This window comes from Pangasianodon hypophthalmus, chromosome 18 (assembly GCF_027358585.1).
Source record: "Pangasianodon hypophthalmus isolate fPanHyp1 chromosome 18, fPanHyp1.pri, whole genome shotgun sequence".
Taxonomy (NCBI): Eukaryota; Metazoa; Chordata; class Actinopteri; order Siluriformes; family Pangasiidae; genus Pangasianodon; species Pangasianodon hypophthalmus.
The window spans coordinates 12,527,289-12,551,288 of NC_069727.1; the positions used below are offsets into that span (position 1 = coordinate 12,527,289).

At 40.3% G+C, this 24,000-nt stretch overlaps 1 protein-coding gene across 1 annotated transcript in view; it reads left to right on the forward strand.

The window, feature by feature from the left end:
* celf2 (cugbp, Elav-like family member 2) overlaps nucleotides 1-24,000 on the forward strand; it is a 154,140-nt gene that overhangs the window by 22,360 nt on the left and 107,780 nt on the right. Inside the window, exon 2 of the mRNA XM_026923110.3 lies at nucleotides 17,193-17,228. Coding sequence (XP_026778911.1) covers nucleotides 17,193-17,228 — 36 coding nt within the window. The remainder of the gene's footprint in view (nucleotides 1-17,192; nucleotides 17,229-24,000) is intronic.

Below are 24,000 nucleotides of genomic sequence, written 5' to 3' on the forward strand. Positions count from 1 at the left end.
GTTAACTAACTGAAAAGAGCTATGTTAGAGAGCAATGTACAGAGTCTGGGAGTAAATTTAGTTTGTACATCTCTAAGGAAACTTCGGCTACTTTTCTGTTGTGTTCCTGGTGAAAAATCTGCTCCTTGCTACACACTTGAGTCATTAGGAGTAGTCACCAAGGGCGCAGTGAGAACAGAATAGTAACACAGCACTGACTATCTACATATTGGACTCAGGTGTGTTAGATTAGGATTGGAGTGAAACTCCCCGTTACACAGCAGCTCTGATTAGGGTGAATCAGACCCTGGTGGACCAGTGCAGGGAATTCTGGGTAATGTGATAAATCCATTACAGGGCATCGTGTTTCCGCCTCCTTCATTCCAGCCTGTCATGGCATGCAGTTAGAGCCACTCACCCGAGTGCCCGAGCCGATCTCCCTTATGTAATCTGCCACCCACGGCAGCCTCACAATGACTTTACATCCACAAAGAGGCCAAATATATTGATTTTTTTTTCTTCCAAACCGCCCTAAGCCTCGTTTCCTCTCATAGTCTCATTGTCTTTACTCTGTCTTTGTCTTTCTATCTTTTTCCTTATTTCTATCCTTTTAATATTTCTCTGTTTCCCTCTCTCTCTTGCTCTATTGATCCCTTCTTCCTTGCCTTTTTGTTCTCCAAGACAGTGATGTACAGAGGTGATAAGGAACGTAATGTTAATTATTCCCCACCACCTCATAGCGTTCTGTCACTGACATGTCAAAGCTAATCTCCTTCCATCGCTTAGGTGTCAGTGTTGTTTACTCGTTGTATATGTGTTTGTGCCCCATAAACACATTTTGCCTGCTGGTCTCCTGAACAGGCCAAAGCAGGCTAATGGTCACTGAGTGGAGATCCTGATAGGATGTGGCTGGCTTCCATGTGTGTACGACAGTGTGTGTATGTGTGGCTCGATACGGTTGGCCAATTACTGTCCAGTGCAGAAGAGGACAGCCGTCACCCCTCTCTCTCTCCTGTCATGTTGTCCCTACAACAAGACAGACTGCACTGTGCTCCCACTGGGAGTCATTACTACAGTGCGCACACACACACACACTGTCACAAGTGCACATGCTACAAGCAATCCCCCAGAATCTACATTCCTACACACCTACACACTCATTTACACACACATTCAGTTACACACAGTTGAATGTCACACACTCCTTTATTTCCTTTCCACTAACAACCGTTTATTTTCGTCTCAACTCACAACGCAACAATTAAAACTCGACAATTCTTATCCGCCTGCTCAGGATACATTCTTAACCACTGCATACTGAAAAGCAACAGATGTCTTTTATGCTTCGTTAATCATTTACACAAACAAAACAACAGTTGAATATTTTAATTTGTTTGTGTTCTGTAATGAAGCTTGTGATTAATTGTGAACAGATCCGAGAGCCCTCAATCCAGAAACCTATTCTGGTTGTTTATCGAAATTCCCTGCTTGGCCAATCATAACTTGATTTTAGAGATTTCACAGCTCCAGGCTTATTGTATTAATATCTGATTATATTATTATACAATATTAGATTGTGTTTGTGAATCCAGCTTGTGTTTATTTTTATTTAATATCGAATGGTTGTTATTTAAATTAAAGCTATCATGGGTCTCCTGTATATTAAATGTGAGGCCTGGGACTCAAAATTTTTAAGTTGTATCACTTTCACAACAATGTCATTAGACAGAAAACACCCTTATTTCTCCTAGTATGCTGGTGTTTCATGACCTGTATTTGCATACTGAAACCTTACAGGCTGTTATATATGATGTAATAACACTTGCCTTCATACATACCGAACTGTGTATTCAAATTAGTCACCCTGAAAGATTTTTACTAATAAAATACACATTGTATATGATTTTGGATGATTTTCCAGGTTCTGTTTTTTCCTGTTTTCTAAGATTACACTCTTATAGACTGCGATCAAATGTCAAATCTACAATCTGTCAGAGCCAGTCTTAAATTTGGAGGTCAGACTCCTGGTTGTTGCTATCATCAGTGGAACTATCATGGTTTTAACCTTAACCTTCTCTCTAGTTCCTTTGTCAGTCCTGAGTGTATCGCTAGCTTTTCATATTCCATTCGTCTGACGTTATCTCTTGGAATTACCACTTCTCTCACCATTACTACAGCTCCTTATCTATTATCATGATGTTTGGTTGGTGTGCTTTTACTTGTTCAGCTGTCTGGATCCTAAAGTCCCAATGGCTTTTTGGTTCCTCCTGTTTGGTCTCCTAAATGCATCAAACCTCTATTCTTTGCAGATTCATTTGCTTAGATTCCCTCACATTTGGTTGTACAGTGTATGCTGTCAGTGCATGCTGTTTCTGCTTACTGCTTGAAACCTTCTACTAAGTACTGAATTATTAGTGCACCTGGGTTTTCCAGCCCTTTGTAGAATTTACCCCTGGCAGCTACATCTTTCTCAGTCTTTCTATTGATGCAGTACTGTGCAAAAGTCTTAGGCACATACAAAGAAATGCTGTAGAGCAAAGATGCCTTCACAAATAGTGAAATTAAATGTTTCTACATTTAAAAAATACTATAAAGTGCAGTAAACAGTAATAAATAAAACAAAGTCAATATTTGGTGTGATGACCGTTTGCTTTAAAAAAATGAGTAGTCTCTGATACAATGTGTGCAGTTTTATAAGGAAATGAGCTGTAAGGTTTACTGAAGCAGCCACAGTTCTTCTGGAGGCTTTGACTGTCGCACTTGCTTCTTATTTTTGCAACCCAGCAGCCTTCATTATGTTTTTTGTCTGAAAAATCATCTCTTAAGTAATATGCTGCTTTCTTTGCTGACATACAAACATTTTTTTCTGTAACATTTAATTTTGGGCAGGAAAACTCATGTTTGGGAATTTAAAATTTTTAGAGTTTTCGACTGAATGTAGAAGTCATAAAATAAAAATCTATAACAAAGTTTGTACTAAAAAAAATAGGGTGCCTAAGACTTTTGCACAGTACTGTATATTCTGTGGAAGTGCTTATCCTGCCACCTCCTCTTTCACAGCACTTCCTGATTCTGTTATCCACGTCTCCTGTAAGTTTGCAGCATTGTCCTATCAGTTCATCCGTAAGCTGCATTGCCTGGATATACTCCTGAATGTTTCATGTCTCATTGAGGTAGTGGACTTTTTTCAGCCTGTTGTGCAGTCTCTAAATGGATTTTGGGTGAAATGCTCCATGAGAACTTTGCTGTTCTTGATATCAGCAGCTGACATTTCTTCTCTTGGTCGACTTATTGTGCCGGTTGGATTCCTGTTGACTGGCAAGCTTTGATCCTCTCCTTCCTATTCAGTTGGCTCTTCAGGACCTGTCTTACTTAGTTGGACTTTGCTGTCGTTCTCATTTCTGCCTCATGTTTCCATGTAATTGGAGAATTCTCAAGATTTTGTAGCTGTCCTGCATGTCTCTGGTATATGGCTTTGTGGTAGTTCAGCTCCTGTATTGATCAACTTCCCCGTTTTTACTACCGGCCAGGCATACGTCTTGGGTCTGAATGCCCTTGCTGTATAGAGTAATATAGCAAAACCCTGCACAAGAGTCTACCTCCCATCCTAGTCTCATACATACCATTCCTAGTCTGTTTTATTGTTCCCTCATCCACATACAGGAGGTAGCTTAAGGTAGCTCAACTCTTACCCGTTCTTAGTGATGATCAGGTTGAGGGAGTTCAGGTCTATGCACAACAGCAGTGCCTCTTCATGGTATATACCACTCTTGATGGTGACCTGAGCAAATCAGCTTTTAGAGTGGTCCTCCAGCAGCCACTGAGTTCTTCATGAAGGCTCTTACTTTCATGAAGGCTCTTATTGACCTTGAACAGCGCTAAGCATTCTAGTAGTCAATCCAGGCAACCCGTAAGTTGATCTGCCTGGACTGCACTTTTTTTCCAATAGTATGCGGTGCTGAATTTGATTCCAGCTCTCTTATTGCCAGTGCTCATGTACTGCATATGCACAATGACCTAAAAAATATTACCAATTGTAATCCATGTCATTTTTTTATTTATGTTGTTTATTTTATAAATATCTTTTTTTAATCAATTGACGTTTGTTTTATACATATTTTTAATAAACTTGTTTTATATATAGAAGTTTATTTTGTAGTATCTTCCTATGTAAAGCACTTTGAACTGTATATTTGTATAAGGTGCTATAAGATTTATTACTATTATTATTATTAGTAGTAGTAGTAGTAGTAGAATTGCGATTGTTGATTACAGTGTTATGATTTAGTGCATTTAGATTCTTTAAAGTGCAGACTACAACTCCCATGATCCTCAGCCTAGGATCTCATCACATACTCTCCTTGTCCCCGATTACAAATTACACTCCCCTACCACCTTGTGAGAGGTACCAATATGATGATTAATGATTCCAATACTTCCCTGCCTGTTTTGATTAGTGGTTTGACCATAGCCTGCTTTATGTTTCCTTATTTAGTCATGTCTTTTGTTTCTTAATATTGCCTAGTGCTTTGGCTTGTCTGCTACATTGGTTGTAATAAAACCAGAGAACCTGCACTTGTGTCTGTCTGTCTATTTCATGATAGGGTGAATAGGAGTTTTATTTTCTTTTCTTTATATTTTTAATTATATATATATATATATATATATATATATATATATATATATATATATACATACACACACACACACGCACACACCGATCAGCCATAACATTAAATCCACTGACAGTTGAAGTGAATAACATTGATTATCTCATTACAGTGGCACTTGCCAAGGGGTGGGATGTATTAGGGAGCAAGTGAACAGTCAGTTCTCAAAGTTGATATGTTGGAAGGAGGAAAAATGGGCAAGCATAAGGATCTGAGTGACTTTGAAAAGGGCCAAATTGGGATGGCTAGACCACTGGGTCAGAGCATCTTCAGAGCAGCAGGTCTTGTGCGGTGTTCCCGGTATGCAGTGGTTAGTACCTACAAAAAGTGGTTCAAGGTAGGACAACCGGCGAACCAGTGACAGGGTCATGGGCGTCCGAGGCTGACTGATGCATGTGGGGAGCGAAGACTAGCCCGCCTGTTCCGATCCCACAGAAGAGCTGCTGTAGCACAAATTGCTGATAAAGTTAATGCCGGTTATGATAGACAGGTGTCAGAACACACACTGCATCGCAGCATGGGGCTGTGTAGCCGCAGACCAATAGGCATGTGAGCAGAACTGGACTGTGGAGCAATGAAAGAAGGTTGCCTGGTCTGAAGAATCATGTTTCCTTTTACATCATGTGGATGGCCGTGTGCCTGTGCATCACTTACCTGGAGAAGAGATGGCACCAGGATGCACTATGGGAAGGCACTAAGGCACTAAGGCAAGCCGGCAGAGGGAGTGTGATGTTACTTTGGCACGTACCACCTACCTAAACATTGTTGTAGACCAAGAACACCCCTTCATGGCAACAGTATTCTCTAATGGCAGTGGCCTCTTTCAGCAATTGTTCAGGAATGGTTTGAGGAACATGACAAAGAGTTCATGGTGTTGACTTGGCTTCCAAATTCCCCAGATCTCAATCCGATCGAGCATCTGTGAGATGTGCTGGACAAACATGCAGGCCCCACCTCACAACTTACAGAATATAAAGGATCACACATCTTGGTGCCAGATACCACAGCACACCTACAGAGGTCTTGTAGAGTCCATGTCTCAACGAGTCAGAGCTGTTTTGGCGGCACAAGGAGGACCTACACAATATTAGGCAGGTTCTTTTAATATATATATATATATATATATATATATATATATATATATATATATATATATATATATATATATATATATATTTATATATGTGTGTGTGTGTGCGCGCACTGCAAAGGGAACTGTGGCCATCTGTGGCATCCTTTGGTCTTTTTTCAGGGATGCTGTGTGTGTGTGTGGATCCTCAGCAGACTTCATTAGTTAAAACAAAGCGACTTGTCCGTTTTGTCGGCTCCTCCAGCTTAATTGATACTGATTTGCTGATTGGCTCTCACGGGGATTTCAAGTGTGTTTTGTGTCGTTGCCAGCACTGTTTTTTTCCCTTTTCTCTGCACCAGAAAACTGCTCAATGCCTTTGCTTTTTTTCTTCATTAAAAGCACACGCATACACACACACTCTCTACTTGAGCGCTGTACTCTTCATTAAAACCCAATTTAAATAGCTCAGGTAATTTAGAAATGACTGCATTTTTCTGAATGCTTGCTATACCACTGAACCCTCCCCCAAACATACACAAACACACATGGATGAATGCAGCTCTGCTAATTGGCACGGTTTGTTTGTTTGTCCCTTAAACTTTTATTCTTCTCTTATGTGCACTCATTTTTCATTCTTTCTTAGTTGTTTCATTGGTGCTGTGTGCAAACAAGCAAAGAGAGTGTTATCATCAAGCCTGTCCTTTCCTCCATTTGTGTTTGTGCATGTGTGCAAGATCGCTCAGCCTAACAGCAATCAAAAACAGTGCTGTGGTTTGGGAATTGCAAGTTTATTAAGGCATGACATTAGATTCTAATCCTGCATTGTGCTCGGTGTGACAAAAATAATAAAAACAGATTTGGATACTCGAAACAGCCTACACACATACAATCAACTTCATCAATAGTTGAAGCATTGAGGAACCACAGTGTCTTCAAGAGTAGTGTGCACGTATCTGGCAGATCTTTGACAAGAGACAGTGGAAGAAGACTGGTCATGGATAAGCAGTCCTTGTGAATTATCATATCAGATCTCCCACTGTGCTATTAAAGTTCATTCTCACTTTAATGTCATAGCCAAAAGTGCAGAAACGGTTCATAAAGCGTCCAGGCTCTCAGAGGATCATCACTCTCCTTGGTCCCTGAGGAACAATGGGATTACGATGCTCATATGAAGGCCAATTTAAACTATAATCAGAGATGAAATCATCATATGATCTTATTAAAGAGGATTAAGCACTGACATTTCTTACCCAGACCACCCTTTCTAATTCAGGGTGACATCCAAGTTCATGACCGTATTGAGGATAAGAGAAAGAAAAAGAGAGGGAGAAAGGCTTCATAAACATGCATAGCAGATTCCATGTGGAGATTATTAGTAAAAGGTCATGTTTAGCTATAACTCTTGATCCACTCAGATAATGTGCCCTGTGTTGTTATTATTATTATTATTATTATTATTATTATTATTATTATAAGAGTTCAGAATTTGATGTAATAGCATAATAACTATATTAAATTACAATCAATCAAAATCTGAGCATGGTTCACAACTGGCAGCACAGTTTGTATTCATTCTATTATTACCCAATTATTAAGCTTAAAAATAAATTTATTATTATACCATTACAACCTAGCAAAAGAAGATAATTGATTACAGAAAAAATTACAGAATTGTAGTCACCCTTAGTAAAATGGATGAAAAAATTATTTGTGGTTAGCTTCATCTCAAATGTTAATATTATAATATATATATATATATATATATATATATATATATATATATATATATATATATATATATATAATGTTTTATATAATAATATTATATGAAAAAATATGTTTTTAAAAATCTAACTTTTAATTGAAGTAAATGTATTCTAAGTTATTTTTATATTAAAATATTACAGTTATTGCCACCCCAGCATTTAGGAAATAAATCTAAAAATATTAAATATAAAACAAAAACCTAGGAATACTGAATGACACCTGAGAATATAAAATAAAAACATGAGAATATTGAATGAAATCAGAGAGCTATGTGGGCACCACCTTGAGTTTCTACAATAAAGTTCCTTGAGATACTTTAAACTCAACTGAAGTGCTGTGTCTAACAATGGAAATTAAGAACATTAGATGTTAAATAGTGTTTATTTATTGCCCAGGGTAAGCTTCTTAATTCATACCACCAGCAACTCATTCATTCAGTTAATAATGGCTGCATCATCATTTATTCCTGGGACTGTGAGCTTTATCTGTGCTTTCTCACTAAGAGTAAGCAAATATATCTTGCAAACTATCAGTTCTAGACTGTCAGATTATTAGAAGCATGTGTTTCTACTGTATAGTATTGTAAAGTTTAATCATTTGGCAGTTTTCTCAACTCATCCAGAGCAAAAACCAAGACATGAGAGAAGCAGAGTTGTGAAAATGACCAAAACGCACATATCTACTGGCAAATAAATAACATGGTGTGTCTTTCTGTTGGTGAGTCCTTCCTACCCCAGTGATTTCATCAAGGAGTCCAGTTTTTTAACACAGAAGTGAGAAAGCAGGAATAATGGCTTCTGGAGATGCTCCTGAACATGCATTTTTAGAGAGTTAAGTTTGCACTCATAATAGTTTGGGCTATACAAGCTGTACACGGTTTTGAGAGATGAATCTGACGAAACTGGCAAGGATATCGGGTCTAGATACAAGCCAGGTTTGTTCAACTTAGGCGAGGCCGGGGACATCAGACAGGTGGCGCAGCTAAGACAAGGCCCATCCATAATACAAATGTGAAAACAAAATTAAACTTTAAACAAACCAAAAAACATCCAAAGTAAAGGTAAAACAAATATTGGGTAACAGAGCAACAAGTACCAAAACCATCAAACCAACATCCAGTAACTTACAAGCAAAATCACACCAAGGGCTGGGGCAAAGAAGGGCTATATACACACAGTTAGACTAGGAACACCTGCGACTTCGAATGAAAAAAGCAGGCTAACAAAAGACCTACCGGTGACAGGCCAGAGCTATGACCAAACAGGAAGTGACTAAGATCTAATGACAAAAACTAAATGTCAGTGCTTAATCCTCTTTAGGCAAACTGTGACACAAGCACTTGCCACTGTATTCATTTGTTAATTTGATTTTTGCAAACAAAGATCATGTTCATTATGATTAACATGCAGCACCTCACAATGCAGTTACAGCATCTTTAGTAACTGCCTGGTCAGGGTTGCTGTGATTTAAATTAGATTACTAGTTTGTTTATATTTTGGGAAACAGAGACTAAGAAATTCATGAGAAAAAATTTGGGCAGATAACAAGCAAAAAAATAATAATTGTGTGAGCGAATTAAATGTCTCTAGTTGAGACTAATTATGAAGTTGAGTGATGTAGATGAGGTTGAGGAACTATCAGAGCCAGAATTCACACACCATGCTGACACTGCTGGCATTTTTATCATCGGGTTCCAGTGTTTTTAAGCACATAGAGGTAGGGTTCATATTTAATACACACACACACACACACACACACATATATATATATATATATATATATATATATATATATATATATATATATATATATATATATATATATATGCACACACACACATGTATTTTTACTTAGCATTGCTTTCTTTTCTTTTTATTTCTAAATGTATTGTTTTTTCAGCTTTGGCAACTTTAATATTGAAAAGGCTCATTCTTTTTTCCTCACTCATGATGGACCTGTGAAGCGCTGTGCTAATTAGCGTGCTGTTCTAGCATTACTAACTGGGATCTGTCTGGGGTCTTATAGTGAGAAATCTGCCCATGAGCGTCTGTTCATTTCACCAGCAGTCCCAGAGCGCTCTTATTACAGTGCACAGCTGCTGTTGCTGAGGTTTGTGTTTGTGTGTGTGCGTGTGTGTGTGTGTGTGTGTGTGTGTGTGTGTGTGAGAGAGAGAGAGAGAGTGAGTGAGTGTGAGTGTTTCGTTTTAAGAGGCCCTTATTGCTCAAGAGCATAAGCTGTATGGTTGAATGCGCTTATTTTGCTAGCTTCTCTCTCTCTGTGTCTCTCTCACAGAACGAAACACACACATACACACACAAGGATCTATATGGAGTGGGTGTGTAGCTGTGAGTTTAGTTAGTGTTAGTGTGTGCGTGTGTGTGTGGTGTGTGTTAGTGTGGGGGTAAAGCTGTAACAGAAGTAGGGCAGTTAATGCAGCCCAAAGCTAGCAGCAACTCCCCATGGCAGGATGCTTTCCCATCCACTGTGTTAGTCTGCACACACACACACACACACACACACACACACACACACACACATACACACAACATACAACATGCACATATAGGGCAAAAGCTTGAGGCCAGTCATCTGTATATTGCCGGAGTAATAGGCAGAGAAAAGTGGCCAGAAAAAAGCAGTGTGTAAGTGCACAACGTGTGTTTGTGTGTGTGTGTGCGTGTGCGTGTGTGCGTGTGTGTGTGTGTCTGATCCGCTCAGTTGGAGATGCTTCCTCGTGTCAGGTCCTGTGTCAGCGGGAGAATTGCTGTGTTATTCGGGCGGGTCATTATTTGGCAGTGGCGCTATTTGGCAGAAGTTTTATTTGGCAGGATCGCTATTTGGCAGACCTCCAGTGTCCTGCCATCAGGTAATGCACTGCTGCGTATGTGTGTTTGTGTGTGTTGAGGCAAGCATGGAAGTTAGTGTACAATAGCTGCTGGGCCACGTTATTTTTGTGTAACCCTAGCCTGGATACACACATGCACATACATTGAGTTGCCAGTTATTACATCAGTATATTTAATTCTGAAACTCAGTATACTTTATATGAAAAGCCACTGAGATTAAAAAAAAATAAAATTAAAATGGATTAACGTAAAGGCACATAGTATGGACATTTCCCATGCTGCGACTGTGATTATAATTCTTTAAATTGAACTCCAATTTAGTGAATGACTCTAATGGTCATGTGTGTAAATATATCAAGATTTGTAAAAACATGCAGTATATCAATAGGACTGGTTTACATTGACCTACACATGGACATATTGACTGGTGTTTCAGCTGCAATAAAAATGTCAACTTCTTTTTTAAAGCTAGCTATGTTGAAGTGTTTAAGAAAATAATGAAAACAAAATAGCCATTGTCCATTCATGGTACCAGTGTGTCAATATCATTTTCGTAAAGTTGTCTGATTGCTAAAGTTCTATTAATTATTTAAACACCACACTTTCTAATCTGTTATTTAGTGATAATTGTATTGTGCATTTGTTATGAATGAGTTATGAATGCTAAACCTTCCATTATTCTGAATATTTTGCCATATTCTGTATTTTTATTGTACTTTTACTCAAACTGTGAATGTGATTTCTAATCAGACTTTATCTTAACTGTCCTACACACACACATACACACGCGCAAGCACAGGCGTTGTGTGGCGTGTTATTTATGGAAGAAAACTGTAATATGTAGGACTATAATGCCTCATAAACTTTTGACTGTGGGGGTGATGAGTAATGGAGCTTAGTTGAAAGATAGATAAGGAGGAAAGATAGAGAGAGAGAGAGAGAGAGAGAGAATGATGAATGAGATGAATGTCATTTTGCCCTTAAGCTTATGTAACTCCTTGTGTGTGTATGTGTGAGTATGTGTGTATGTGTGTGTTTTGTGTGTGAAAGCGAGAGTGAGAGAAATCTGGGTTTACATGAGTAAATGCATCCTTTAAGCGGTTCTCGTCAAATGAGGCCTATCGTGGTATTTCAGACCTCCTTCCTCTCTCTCTGCCTCTCTCTCTGCCTTTCTCTCTCTCTCTCTCTTTATGAGAAATGGGAGGTGTAACGAGGCAAAGTGGAGTGAGCTTATGGCTTTGACTCGAGGAGGGCTGCTCTAATGTGCGCATCCCAGTTTGCCTTCCCAGGAAGCTCATTAATACACCCCACATTCTATGACCCAGTTACTTTATAGGCCACTAACTGGTGTCACGGCAGAATGAAAGTGACTGATGAACATTTGGTTCATAATTATCATTATTACTGACTTTAGCCTAAAGGTGTGATTTTTAATTATGGTGCTTTAGATAAGAGATTTTGGTCACTGAGATCTTTAATGATTCAATAAAGACCTTGTTTTAGCATGCTTTCTTACCTTTCGGTCCACTTACTTCGCCTAACAGTAAAATTGATACTTCTGCCCAGTTATCCTTTGCACTAGTAGGGCTACAATCAATTATTTTTGTTATACACATTTTCTGTAGCAAATATTCAATTTTTTTTTTAAAAATAAGAAAAGAAAACGATCAGTGGAATATAAATCATATGAAAGGCTTATCTTTGGGTCATCCTCCAGTGATACCTAAATGAAGAGCTTAGGAGGATTTGGGGATAAATTGTAAACAGGGCTTATACTGTATTTGTTACAAAGCATGCACTAAACTCCATAAACTTGCTGAAGAACCTACTGATTCAGAGCACAAGTTAGCATGCTTTCATTTACTTGCATTTAACATCAGCCAATGCTAGTTTGCAAACTTGCACCTAGTGCTAAGGCTTTAAAACACAGTTTGAAAATACCAACATGTGCTTAATTTATGGGGACAGCTGTAACCATCTCTGAAGTTTGCCTCCTACAATATGGTTAAAGTGTTTTTGCTAATGACTACATTAACGCTTGTCAGTTTGCCTCGTCAGTTTGACGCTAATGGACCAAAGGAGCTCACCAGGGCATGTTTCCTCTTCCAGTGTTCAGTCATGCAGGTTGTGTTGTTGTCCCAGGGTAATTCATGTTTGCATAGACTACACTGAATGTTACCATGTCCCCAAACTTACGATGTTTTGGCAACCGTCATGATTTTATTTTGTGTTATAAATTAAATGTAGCTACTTAGCAAGAGTGGAATATAAAAACTTGGGTGCCATGAGGAAAAAGGTTTTAAGCTGCCACCACACCGTGATAAGAAGTTACAACACACTGTTTTGGCAGTGAAGTAAGTCTATGAAAGGTAGAGGTTTAAAAGCAAAAGTGTTCATTCAAATTCCATCCATCCATCCATTCTCTGTACCGCTTATCCTACACAGGGTTGTGGGGAGCCTGGAGCCTATCCCAGGGGACTTGGGGCACAAGGCAGGGGACACCCTGGACAGGGTGCCAACCCTTCATAGGGCACAATCACACACACACTTACACACTGCAGACAATTTGGAAATGCCAGTCAGTCTGTCAATGCATGTCTTTGGACTGCGGGAGGAAACCGGAGTACCCGGAGAAAACACCCGAAGTATGGGGAGAACCAGTGCTAACCTCTAAGCCACAGTGTCGCCCTGTTCATTCAAATTATTTTTCCATTTTCTAATTAATTTAATATTTATCTAATTGTAATATTAAATATTTTGCAGCCCTACACTGCACACATACAGTATTTTGTCTACAGATTATGTAGACAATGTATGTCAATGTATGTCAATGTATGTCAATGCGATTGCCTCATTTTGGAATTATTGTATAAATAAAATACAAACTACAACAAGCATATCTAGGTCTACACAGCACTGGTATATTAATATCATTGCAATATAGTAAAAGTTTATCTTTTTTTTATATGGAAGATCATTTATTCTTCTTCTAGAACAGTTAAGTATATACTCCTGAAAGGAAGTGCTGCCCCTCTACTTCCTGTGTCTTTGATGGATCTCATATTGAATTACTCATTGTGTTATCTTATTTTAACTCCTCTAGGATTTCATGCAGTAAAATTGCGGTGAGGTTACACAAAGTCCCCTAGTTCACAGTGCATTTGGTGGTCCAGCGTGCAGATCCAACAATGACTTCAGATTAAACTCAGTTCGTTCATGTTTCCAGTACCACACCTGTACTCAACTCACACACAGTTTGGGAGATTGAGCAAGCACTGTGGGAGTATCAGCTTTAGTTTGGCCTGATCAAATCACACACACTCAGTCACACACACTGCACAGCTGGAATGACCTCAGCCTTGGCACTTCACACACACGTACACGCACACACGCACACACACACGCACACAAATCGTAACTTAATCTAAACTGGATCCAAGTACTCTTCACCGTGTTCAGCAGCCAATGGTTTTTCTGGCCAAGGAAGCACAGCTTTTTTTAAAAAAAATTTTATTTTCCTGTTCATGATGGAAAACCACATGGAAACCACAAATCTTCTGGATTAAACTAGGCAAAAGCCAAGAAAAATGTGATAAAGTTAATAAATACATGTGCTTTTAGACAAGTCTGTTTTTTTTTTTTTTGCTGTTGTTGTTGTTTTTATGCCTGTATTCTACCCATGAAGGCTTTACAAGGATTTCTCAGGTTGGACTAATTGCTTTCTAATTGATTTCTTTATCACTAAATTAGGGACTGATAAGCAGTTTAACAGTGTGTAATAGGTCATGTTAAATGATGCTATGAACACCATAATTTATCCAACATTCTAACCTCGTACTGACATTGAAACCTTGGTCTGATGGTTTGTATTATCTAGACCACTCTGCCTGCTAGCTAATGTTATGTCTAGTGATAAACGACAGCATGTGCTATCAGCACAATCACGTTACAAAAAATCCTAGCTTTTGGACAACTAGCTAGCAGATTTTACAGCTGTTATACACAGCTTGATGTCGTGGTGAGTGGAAAAATTATGGCTAATCATTTTACAATGGTAGCTAATGTTTTACAGCTAGCACTGGCTAGCAGGTTAGGTTTTATTGTGTTTAGAGTGCTACGCTCATATTTATAGTTTGTCCTGTCCTGTTCTGCTAACTAGCTAATGTTTTCAAGTGATAAAGTCATGGTGAGGTTACTAAAAACATTCTTAATAGCACAGTTTAGCATGTTGCAGTAGTTGCTGTTAGCTTGATAGCTTTGCTCACTCACACATATTGTTTGTACTCCTGCTTTGTGAGCTAGCTAATTTAATCTTCTGCTTTTAGCAGTGGTTACTGTTAGCTTGAATAATGTGTAGCTTGATAGTGCTGCACTAGCCTAGCATCTAATCCAGGGTGTATTTCCATCCTACTCGCAGTGTTCCTGGGATCCACCATGAATAATGCAGTTAGCAGTTAGCACTCACTGAAAGTGAAGAAGTAAGAGACATAGTGGTAGAGTTCGCAGGCTAGTGTTTGGAGTGACTCACTAAAAAGACTCAAACAACTGAAAATACTCATATCTTGCTGTAAGTTTCAAGTGACTGGTTGAAAAATGATGATAATATGCTGTACACATCATGTTAGAACAACTCAAATCTGGTAGATAAACCATGATGTGCATAGGACAAATGCAGCATGACCTAATATTTATGCTGTGTGTGTGTGTGTGTGTGTGTGTTGATGAGGGAGAGCTAAAAGACGAAAAGCGATACCGACACACAGATGGTTCCATTTCTGAGAAAACGATAATGACAGCTGATGTGGAAAAGAGAAAAGTACCATAGAGAGAAAGACATTTCTTTAGTGTCTAGCATCCTGCATTATTTTGATGAGGCACTTTCCTTACGAACTGAGAAGGGTGTTTTCAGCTACATTAAGAAACGAGCAGAGAATGTAGCACTTGCTTGGTGAAGTGTCCCTCAGCAGATGCTGAAGTTTAACTCCAAATGGCAATTAGTTCTGCCCCGTTAGCCACAGTTAGCTCGTATAAATTAACTGAATTAGCTGAATTGTGTGTCGGACTGCGGGTTGATCAGGCACTGGGACAACGGGTGAAACAGTGAGCTGATCACACTATCAGTCTCCTTGCTGACAGCCCAACAGCGTATTTAGTGTGTGTGTGTGTGTGTGTGTTTTATTGAGACACTAATGTAGCAAAAGACACAATCCCTTATGATGCTGGCAAGTTATCAGTCTGTCTTTCCACACCTCTGGTTTTGCGTGTGTGTGTGGTTATCATTAGTGTGTGCATATGTGTGATCTCTGGTAGGCAATTTACTATCAAATTAGTTGTTATTGTCTCCGTAGTGCACACTCCGTTGTCTATCTACAGCCTGTTTAGGCCTATCTATTCTCTAATCATGTGTATTTTGTGTATTTACATTGTGTGTGTTATTACATATGTGTGGGCTGTGTCTTTTAGACTGTACTGTGATACATTAATATGCCTGTTGTGGTCACGCTGTCATTTCTCACCTTTGGGTGTGAGTGCTTGTAAATGCACCAGCATGTGTGTGTATGTGTTCCCTTCATTATTCCTCAGCCCTTGTTGTTGGTGTCTGTATTAGGCTGACAGCGGCCACTGGTCTTGCTGCGCCTCTTTGAAATGCAAAAGCAAGTCCCGGCTGCGTGTGGACTCTGTGTGCGTGTGCGCCAGACACGGCATATGCCATCGTTTTTCATCTCTCTCGTTTCATCAGGACAGAAAAAAAGGAGAAGAGCTCATTATTAATAAGCGAATAGAATAGATGGCGTGTGGCCATTTTTTTCTCTGGGTGCTGTCAGAACTGCAGCGGTGCGCACTCTGAGCTTTCGACTAGGGGCCAATTTATTAACATGCAGCAGCAAGTACACACACACACACACACGGTTAGTGGTGTTGTGTGTGTTAGACTGAGAGGGAGAGCTCGTAGCGAGAGCTCATGTTCAGTTGCCGTGCTAAGTGACGCACAGAGTTGGCCAACGTGAACTGGTGCCGATTGATTTGTTCTTTTATAACATTCTCTCTCTCTCTCTCTTTTCACCTTCTTTTCTGTGTGTGTTTTCTTTAAAGTAAGCTGTGTCTGTGTTCTTTCTTAGACTAATTGGATTGGGTTTAAGGAACAATGGCAGATTTTTCTCCTACTTCCTTTCTGCTTGATTTGCTCTTACATGGAATACGGCATACATACTGACACACACACACACACACACTGAGGCCCATCTAAACTCCACAGATTTGTAGTGTGCTAATTACGGTTGTGGTGATATATCAGCATTGTTATTTTGTAGTGATTAAACCCAAAGTAGTTATACTCTTGGATTCTGCTGTAGATATAGATAGTGATGTCATTAATGCTGGGAATGGGAAAAGGGCAGGGGAGGCATACCTCTCTTTGTACCTCCTTTCTCTCCATCTCTTTCTGTTTATTTCTATTAGTTTCTCTCTTTTTCTGCCTCGCCATCTCTTTTTCTCTTTTTACATCTCTCTTCTTATCATCTCTCTTTCTCTGTCGTAGTCAGCACCTCACCACACTCCATGTGTCTGTTCTCTCTCCCTCTTAGACGTGTGTGTGAGAGAGTAATGTGCGTGAGAGCAGATCTTGTACCCATGCATGTGTGCACATATGTCTGTGAGTGAGTGTGTGTCTGTGTGAAGTACGCAGTAAGCACTTGCAGGCAGGGCCATGCATGATATCACCTCACACACACACACACACACACACACACACACACACATATACAAATAAGCACATCTATATTTACCAGACCCATGAGAATAAAAAATACAAGAACTTTCACTAATCTTGCTTTCTCTCTTTCTCTTTTTCTACCACAGACAGGATGCCAGTGATCTCTCTGGGAGCATACAAAGGTAGGAGGACTCTCTCTCTCTCTCTCTCTCTCTCTCTCTCGATGTCTTATTCTATCTACGCCTCTCTCTTCCTCTTAACATGCTATCCTTTTTCCTTGTAAATTCATACTAGAAACAATAAGAAGCGATGATGTTATTTTTGCGCTCACACACATAAGTGTTTGAATTCAGACACCACACACACACACATACACACACACACACACACACACACACGGCTGACACGCAGACATGGCTGATACATGGCTGTGTTCACACTGTGCATTAGATTACTTCAGATCTGACACACTATGTTAAGCTTGTTTGTTTGGCCCTTGTTTGTTCAAACGCATTTAATATGGTGGATCAGCAGTGGAGAGATGATGATGGAGAGATGGAGGGGGAAAAAGTGACAAATGTGGCAGAAAGATAAGCCCTCAAGACTCACTATACACAAGGAGGACACAGAGGGAGATGGAGAGAGAGGGATAGAGAGCAACGGGAAGAGAGGCATAAAGAGATGAGAGAAAGAGAGAGAGAGAGGGAGAGAGAGAGAGAGAGAGAGGGGTTTAGAGAGCAAGGAGAGGAGGCAGAGAAAGAAGGACAGAGAACGATGGAGAGATGGAGATAGGGAGACAGAGGTAGAGAAAGACAGGACCGGTGAAAGATAGAGGTCGAGAGAAATGGAGAGAGAGATAGAGAGAGACAGAAGCGAGATAGAGTGGAGGGGGAAGTGAGAGTGGGTGGGACCTCTTTAATAAACGGTGGTTCCTGAAATAGAAACATCTCTGCCTCATTCGGGATTCTGTTAACACCAAAGTGCCATACCTCATGAGGAGAGAGCCGTCGCCACGGCAGCCTGCTGCAGGTTACCGCCGACAACCAGCTGATTGACAGGCAACTCTTGTGAGAAACATGTGGAAGCGAGAGAAAATTTTCATCCCCCAGTGTGGGGCCCATGCTTGTAATCCAGCTCTCTCTCTCTCTCTCTCTCTCTCTCTCTCTCATTCTCTGTGTGTGTGTGTGTGTGTGTGTGCGTGTGTGTGTGTGTGCGCGCACATGTGTATTCTATGAGGGAAGCAGCAGCAGGAGAAAACAAGTGCATATGCAGATTAGGTGCTAAAGGAAGCAGGCTGAGATTACATCAAGCCTATCTGAAAAAAAATGGGAATGGGATGGTAGAGAGACAAAAAAGCACCAGAGAGTGAAAAAGAGATAAAGAAAGAGCGAGTTAAAGAGAGGAAGCAATGAGAAGAGGAAAGAGAGACTGTGAAAGAGACAAAGAAAAAGAGAAAGAGAATGCAGTGAAGAGTCTGAGAGAGCATGAGAGACAGAGAGAAGAACAGACAGAGGGGAGAGAGAGATAAAAATAGAGAGCAAATGACAGAGTAATAGGAGAGATAGTGAGAACCAGCTAAAGAGAGAAGAGAGAGCTGTGACGAGAGAGTGAAAAAAGACACTGAGAGAGGGAAAGAGAAGTGAGAGAGATAGAGAAAAGAGAGAAAGAAAATGGGAGAGAAGGAGAAGGAGACAGGATAAATGTGCTGTTGTATATTTGCAAAAATCATTAGTGAATATATCACCCTGAATTCCACACACACACACACACACACCCAAAGATGTGAGGGGTTGATCCGATTATTGTTCTGTTTGAAAATGTGTGTGCGTGTGTGTGTGTGTATGTGTGTGTGTGTGTGTACAATTATAACTACCAGCATCAGCACTATTTGCATAGTTAATTACTTCCTTTCTGATTTCAAAGAAACAAAGGGAGAATAAAATAAGAAAGGATAAAAGTGTGTGTATGTGTGTGTGTGTGTGTGTGTGTGTGTGTGTGTGAGTAATCCTCCTTCCGTCAAACGGCTGACTCGGAGCTATTATTTCTCCCTGTCTCTCTTATTTCTCGGCACTGTAACCCCAGGGTTGGGTGAGGAGTGGTGGGGCGAGTCGCCTGTCAGCTAATTGCATCTTTCTGTGGCGATTATGTTCTCAAAGAGAGAACAGGCCGTAATTACGGAACCCGAATGCCGGTCCGGCCGAGCAGTTACAGAACCGTCATGGCCGCCGCGTGGGAACTGCTCTCATTATCACCACAGACACGGAACCGCCCCCTTCACCCCGGCAACCGTGCTAATTACCATCCGGAGCAGACCTGCCAATCACAGCTATTTATACCCCCGAGAGAGAGAGAAGGAGAGAGAGAATAAAAACTACATTTATTAAATGTATAAGATTTAATTATTTCAACTGTAGGGGTCTGATGTGTCAAACTCTTTCTGTCTGTCCTGCTCTCCATCTTTCTTCTCAGCACTTCTCAGACAAGCCAATAAGTAGTATTTATAATCCAAAGGGGAGAGAGAGAGAGAGAGAGAGAGAGCGAGAGAGAATGAAAGTACAAAATGTGGATTTTGTATTAAATATATCAGCTTTTAATAGTTTTAGTAAAACCTAATGATCTGACATGTTAAAGTCTTCCTCTACTCTATGGCTTTCTGTTTTTCTCACCTTTTCTCTTTGTTCTTCTCTATCTCACCATTTTTCTTGAAGTGCCAATTAATAGATAAATCTAATAAAAGGCTGGCATGTCAATCAACAGTAAAAGGGACTTCAGGCAGTGAAGGCTGTAGGAAATAAATCTGCGTTAAATACCATAGTTCAGAAACCAAAGTCACTAAACAATGAGTAATAAGCTGGTGAAGTGTTTAACACATTACGCTATGACTATGAGAAATGTTTAAAATGCAAGAGAAGACTTTCTTAAGATTAAGTTAATTTCTAAAGATGCATTTCTACTCTTTGGAACATCATGAGCTGATGATATAGCATTGGAAATATGGAAAATAAGTTAAATTAGCAAGGATCTTTGAAAAAATATGCTCTGAAGTCTTGCCATTATCGTGAAATTGATTCAGACTGTTCTGAATACTCTAAAGTGGTTTTAAATCTACAGGCTATGGTGACAGGAAGCAGCAAGACAAAACAGCCAGTACAATCCATGAATTGGTAGCTAGTAGTCTAGTATTCAAGTTTACGCCTTGTTACCATGGTTGCACAGTTAATGCATTGACTGTTTGCCCATGCATTCTTTGTATAGACAGATGTGTATAGCAAAATTCAAATATTCAGAGCTGCAAATATTCCCAATAGTTTAAAATACTTCTTTGTAATTAACACTCTGCTTGACAACAACCCAACACATGCATGGTGACTTCAGCTAACTAGGTTATCTTTACAATCCTTTACAAGATGTCATTGCACTAATCAAACTGACCTGTTGTCTGGCCCCACTGTAACTCGCCAACTTCTATTAAAAAGGAACATCTCCTAACCGTTTGTTGCTTTGTGTGAATGCAGGCTAAACCCTGAACATTTCTATTACATTTAAATGTGATTTCAGCCTTTTAAAAGTGACATGTCTGAGTCTTTTCTCTCGCGCTCTTCTTTCCTTCCCATCTCTCCCTCTTTCCTCTGTGTCACCATTTTCAAAAAGGTGCTCATGCAGAGTATTCAGAGTTTCAGAAAGCCCACGGCATCATGCCCTCAAGCCAGGAATAACATACCCACTGCGCAGTGACATTAGACACAAATCAATTGGTGTTTTTTCTTCACCTCGGTGGATTGTACACAGCCATTAGCTCGTCTTTCATGGCAAGAATGTGGGTTAGGCAGTGCTCTATATCAGCTGCAGTGTGAGGCCAGTCTAAAATGGGTTAGGGAGCCCTGTGGACGAGCTGCACTATGAGGCCCAATCTAAAGTGGGTTTAGAAAACTCTGTGGATGGGCTGCACCATGAAGCCCAGTCTAAAGTGGGTTAGGGAGTCTTGTGGACAAGCTGCGCTCTGAGACCCAGTCTAAAGTAGGTTAGGGAGCCCTGAGAATGAGCTGCACCTTATAGCCAAATCTAAAGTGGGTTAGGGGGCCTTGTGGATGAGCTGCACCATGAGCTCAATCTACAGTGTGTTAGGGAGCCCTGTGGACAAGCTGCACCACCTGGCTCATTCTAAAGTGTATATTAGGGAGCTCTGAGGATGAAATGCGCCATGCAGTGCAATCCAAAGTATGTTACAGAGCTCTGTGGACAAGCTGTGCTACGAGGCCCAGTCTAAAGTAGGTTTGGGAGCCCTCTGGACGAGCTGCACCATGAGACCCAGTCTAAAGTGGTTTTGGGAGTCCTGTGGATCAACTGCACCATGCAGTGCAATCTAAAGTAGTTTAGGGAGCTCTGTAGATGAGCTGTACTGTGAGACCCAGTTTAAAGTTAGTTAGAGAGCTTTGTGGACAAGCTGCACCTTGAGGCTTAGTCTAAAGTAGGTTATGGAGTCATGTGGATGAGCTGCGCCCTGAGACCCAGTCTAGAGTGGGTTAGGGAGACTTGTGGACTAGCTGCATCAGGAGGCCCAGTCTAAAGTTGGTTTATAAAGCTCTGTGGACTAGCTGCACCATGAGGCCCAGTCTAAAGTGGATTAGGGAGCTCTGTGGATGAGCTGCACCTTGAAGCTCAGTCAATATTGTCATTGTTAATAAAATACAGATGATATGCTCAATAGTCTTAGAAAAGTGGAGCATCACGTATTAATGTGATATTGATTTCTGTCCATGCATCTAACCTCTAAATGGTTCCATCTGAATGATGTGTTTAATTACACATCAGAGCACAGGGTTCAGCTCAGCTGGGATATTTTCTCAGTGTGATGGCCCCTCCCACCTGATGAATATTCATGGCCTCAGTGGACTCACTAGATGGCAGTGCAGCTTAATGTGGCCATGCTAATGGGGTATTAATGTTCCCAAGCTAAGTGGTATAGGATTCTAACCGCTGTGTGTGTGTGTGTGTGTCTGTGTGTGTGTCTGTGTGTGTGAGTGTGCAACTCAGATGTTAAACTCCTGTGCTTAACTCACAGCAGTGGCAGAACAGTTGACATTCTGTGAGTCTGAGCATCTTTGTGGTTGGCGTGACAAATTTGTATGAGCAACATGAAGCCCGACCACACACATACACACACACACACACACACACACACACACACAGTAAACCAAATTATATCTCATGAAATGGGAAGATTTAGGAAGATTTTAGAATTTGTTTTCTTCTCCAGTAAAACACACACACACACGCACAAAACTGCATGCAGTGATTAGTTATTGCTTCAATCATAAGACTTCAAGTACTAACACACACAAGCACACACACACTCATACACAAATAAATAAATAAATAAATAAATAGTGAATATTACTTTCACAGCATGTCAGACTAAATTTAGAGTTTGATATTAAATTCTTACAGGTTTTTAATTGAAGATGCTGGCTGGAGTCTGATATGAGTAATAGCCCTGCTGCATCATTGTGTGTGCGTGTGTGTGTGTGTGTAATGAGTCGACTAACAAAAAAGGAGGGATGTGATAGAAAGAAACATTAGATCTATTCTAGTCTATTTTTGGGTGCAGCTGCATAGTAGCCACATCTGAAGGTTCCTGTTTCATTAGGTGGCTTTTTAATTGAGAACCCTGTCTTCATCAGGGTCATGTAACCTTCACTGCACTGCAAATGCAACATTTTTTCAGATTTGCAAGTTAGCAGCTAGCAAAGGTACAGTGATTGCGAAGTCACTTTATGACTGTGGCGTTATGAATATGACTGTTAGCAGATACAAGACAAGCACTTACATTTGAGAACATACTCATCAGTTAGAGGGAGTTGGTCCCTTATGTTTAAAACTTTCATGGAATTGCAGAGGATTATGGGATTGTCATAAAGACACAAAAAAGGATGCTGCAAAGAATTCAGCCAAAATCAAGGAGCTCAGAGGGCCTATCTGAATTAGGCACCCTTTATTTCCCCGGAGCATGCAATACTGCCCGAAAAGCTGCCCAAACCAAGAAACAACAAATTTTGATTAGAGCACAAGGGAAGAGAGAGATAGAGAGAGAGAGAGATGACGATATTGACCACTTGCCTTCAGTGCTGATAAAGGACCTTATCTCTCATACCTCCTTCTCTTTGTCTTTCTGTCTACAATATTTTCTTACTTCTAGACTAGACTACTTTTTAAACACATACACACACACACACACACACACCAACCCAGACAAGTCCATTGTGATCTATCTATCCTCAAACACGCCTATTCGCCTTGACCATACTGTCTCTTCTTCTCTCCACACTTCACCAGAATAGTGGAATTATGGGTAACCAGTAATTGAGTGTAGGAGGACTTTGCTGCTATTTTGGAACAACCTGCTCTGACAGCGAAAGTATCCTGACGGCGCACACACACGCACGCACACACACACACACACACACACACACACACACACAGAGTGGATGAGCTTTTCCAAACATGCATGTCAGTTTGACAGCCCACCTGCATCCAGTGCAATCTTTTCATTCGAACTGATGAGACAGATAGAGTGGGAGATATACAGTATATACACAGAAAGAGAGAGAGAGAGAGAGAGAGAGTGTGTGTGTCAGTGATATAATTTAGAAGTGAGACACCGGGGAAAAAACACTGGGACTGTCTGTCTGCTGGCAGAAAAATGACAAAATGACAAAAAATAACAAAAATCGGAACATTTCAACAGTAAACAGGAAGCAGGTGTCGTGGTAGAGCTGTGTGTGCGTGTGTGTGTGTGTGTGTGCATGTGTGTGTGTTAGCTATGTGAAGCCATTGAGGCCTGCAGGCAGGTTTTGATTTGGCCACAGTTTGGTGATTTTGCCATGACAGCTGTGTGTTTGTTTACAAGCACGCTCTTTATTGAAACGCATCATTTCACGTCACATTGGTTAGTTT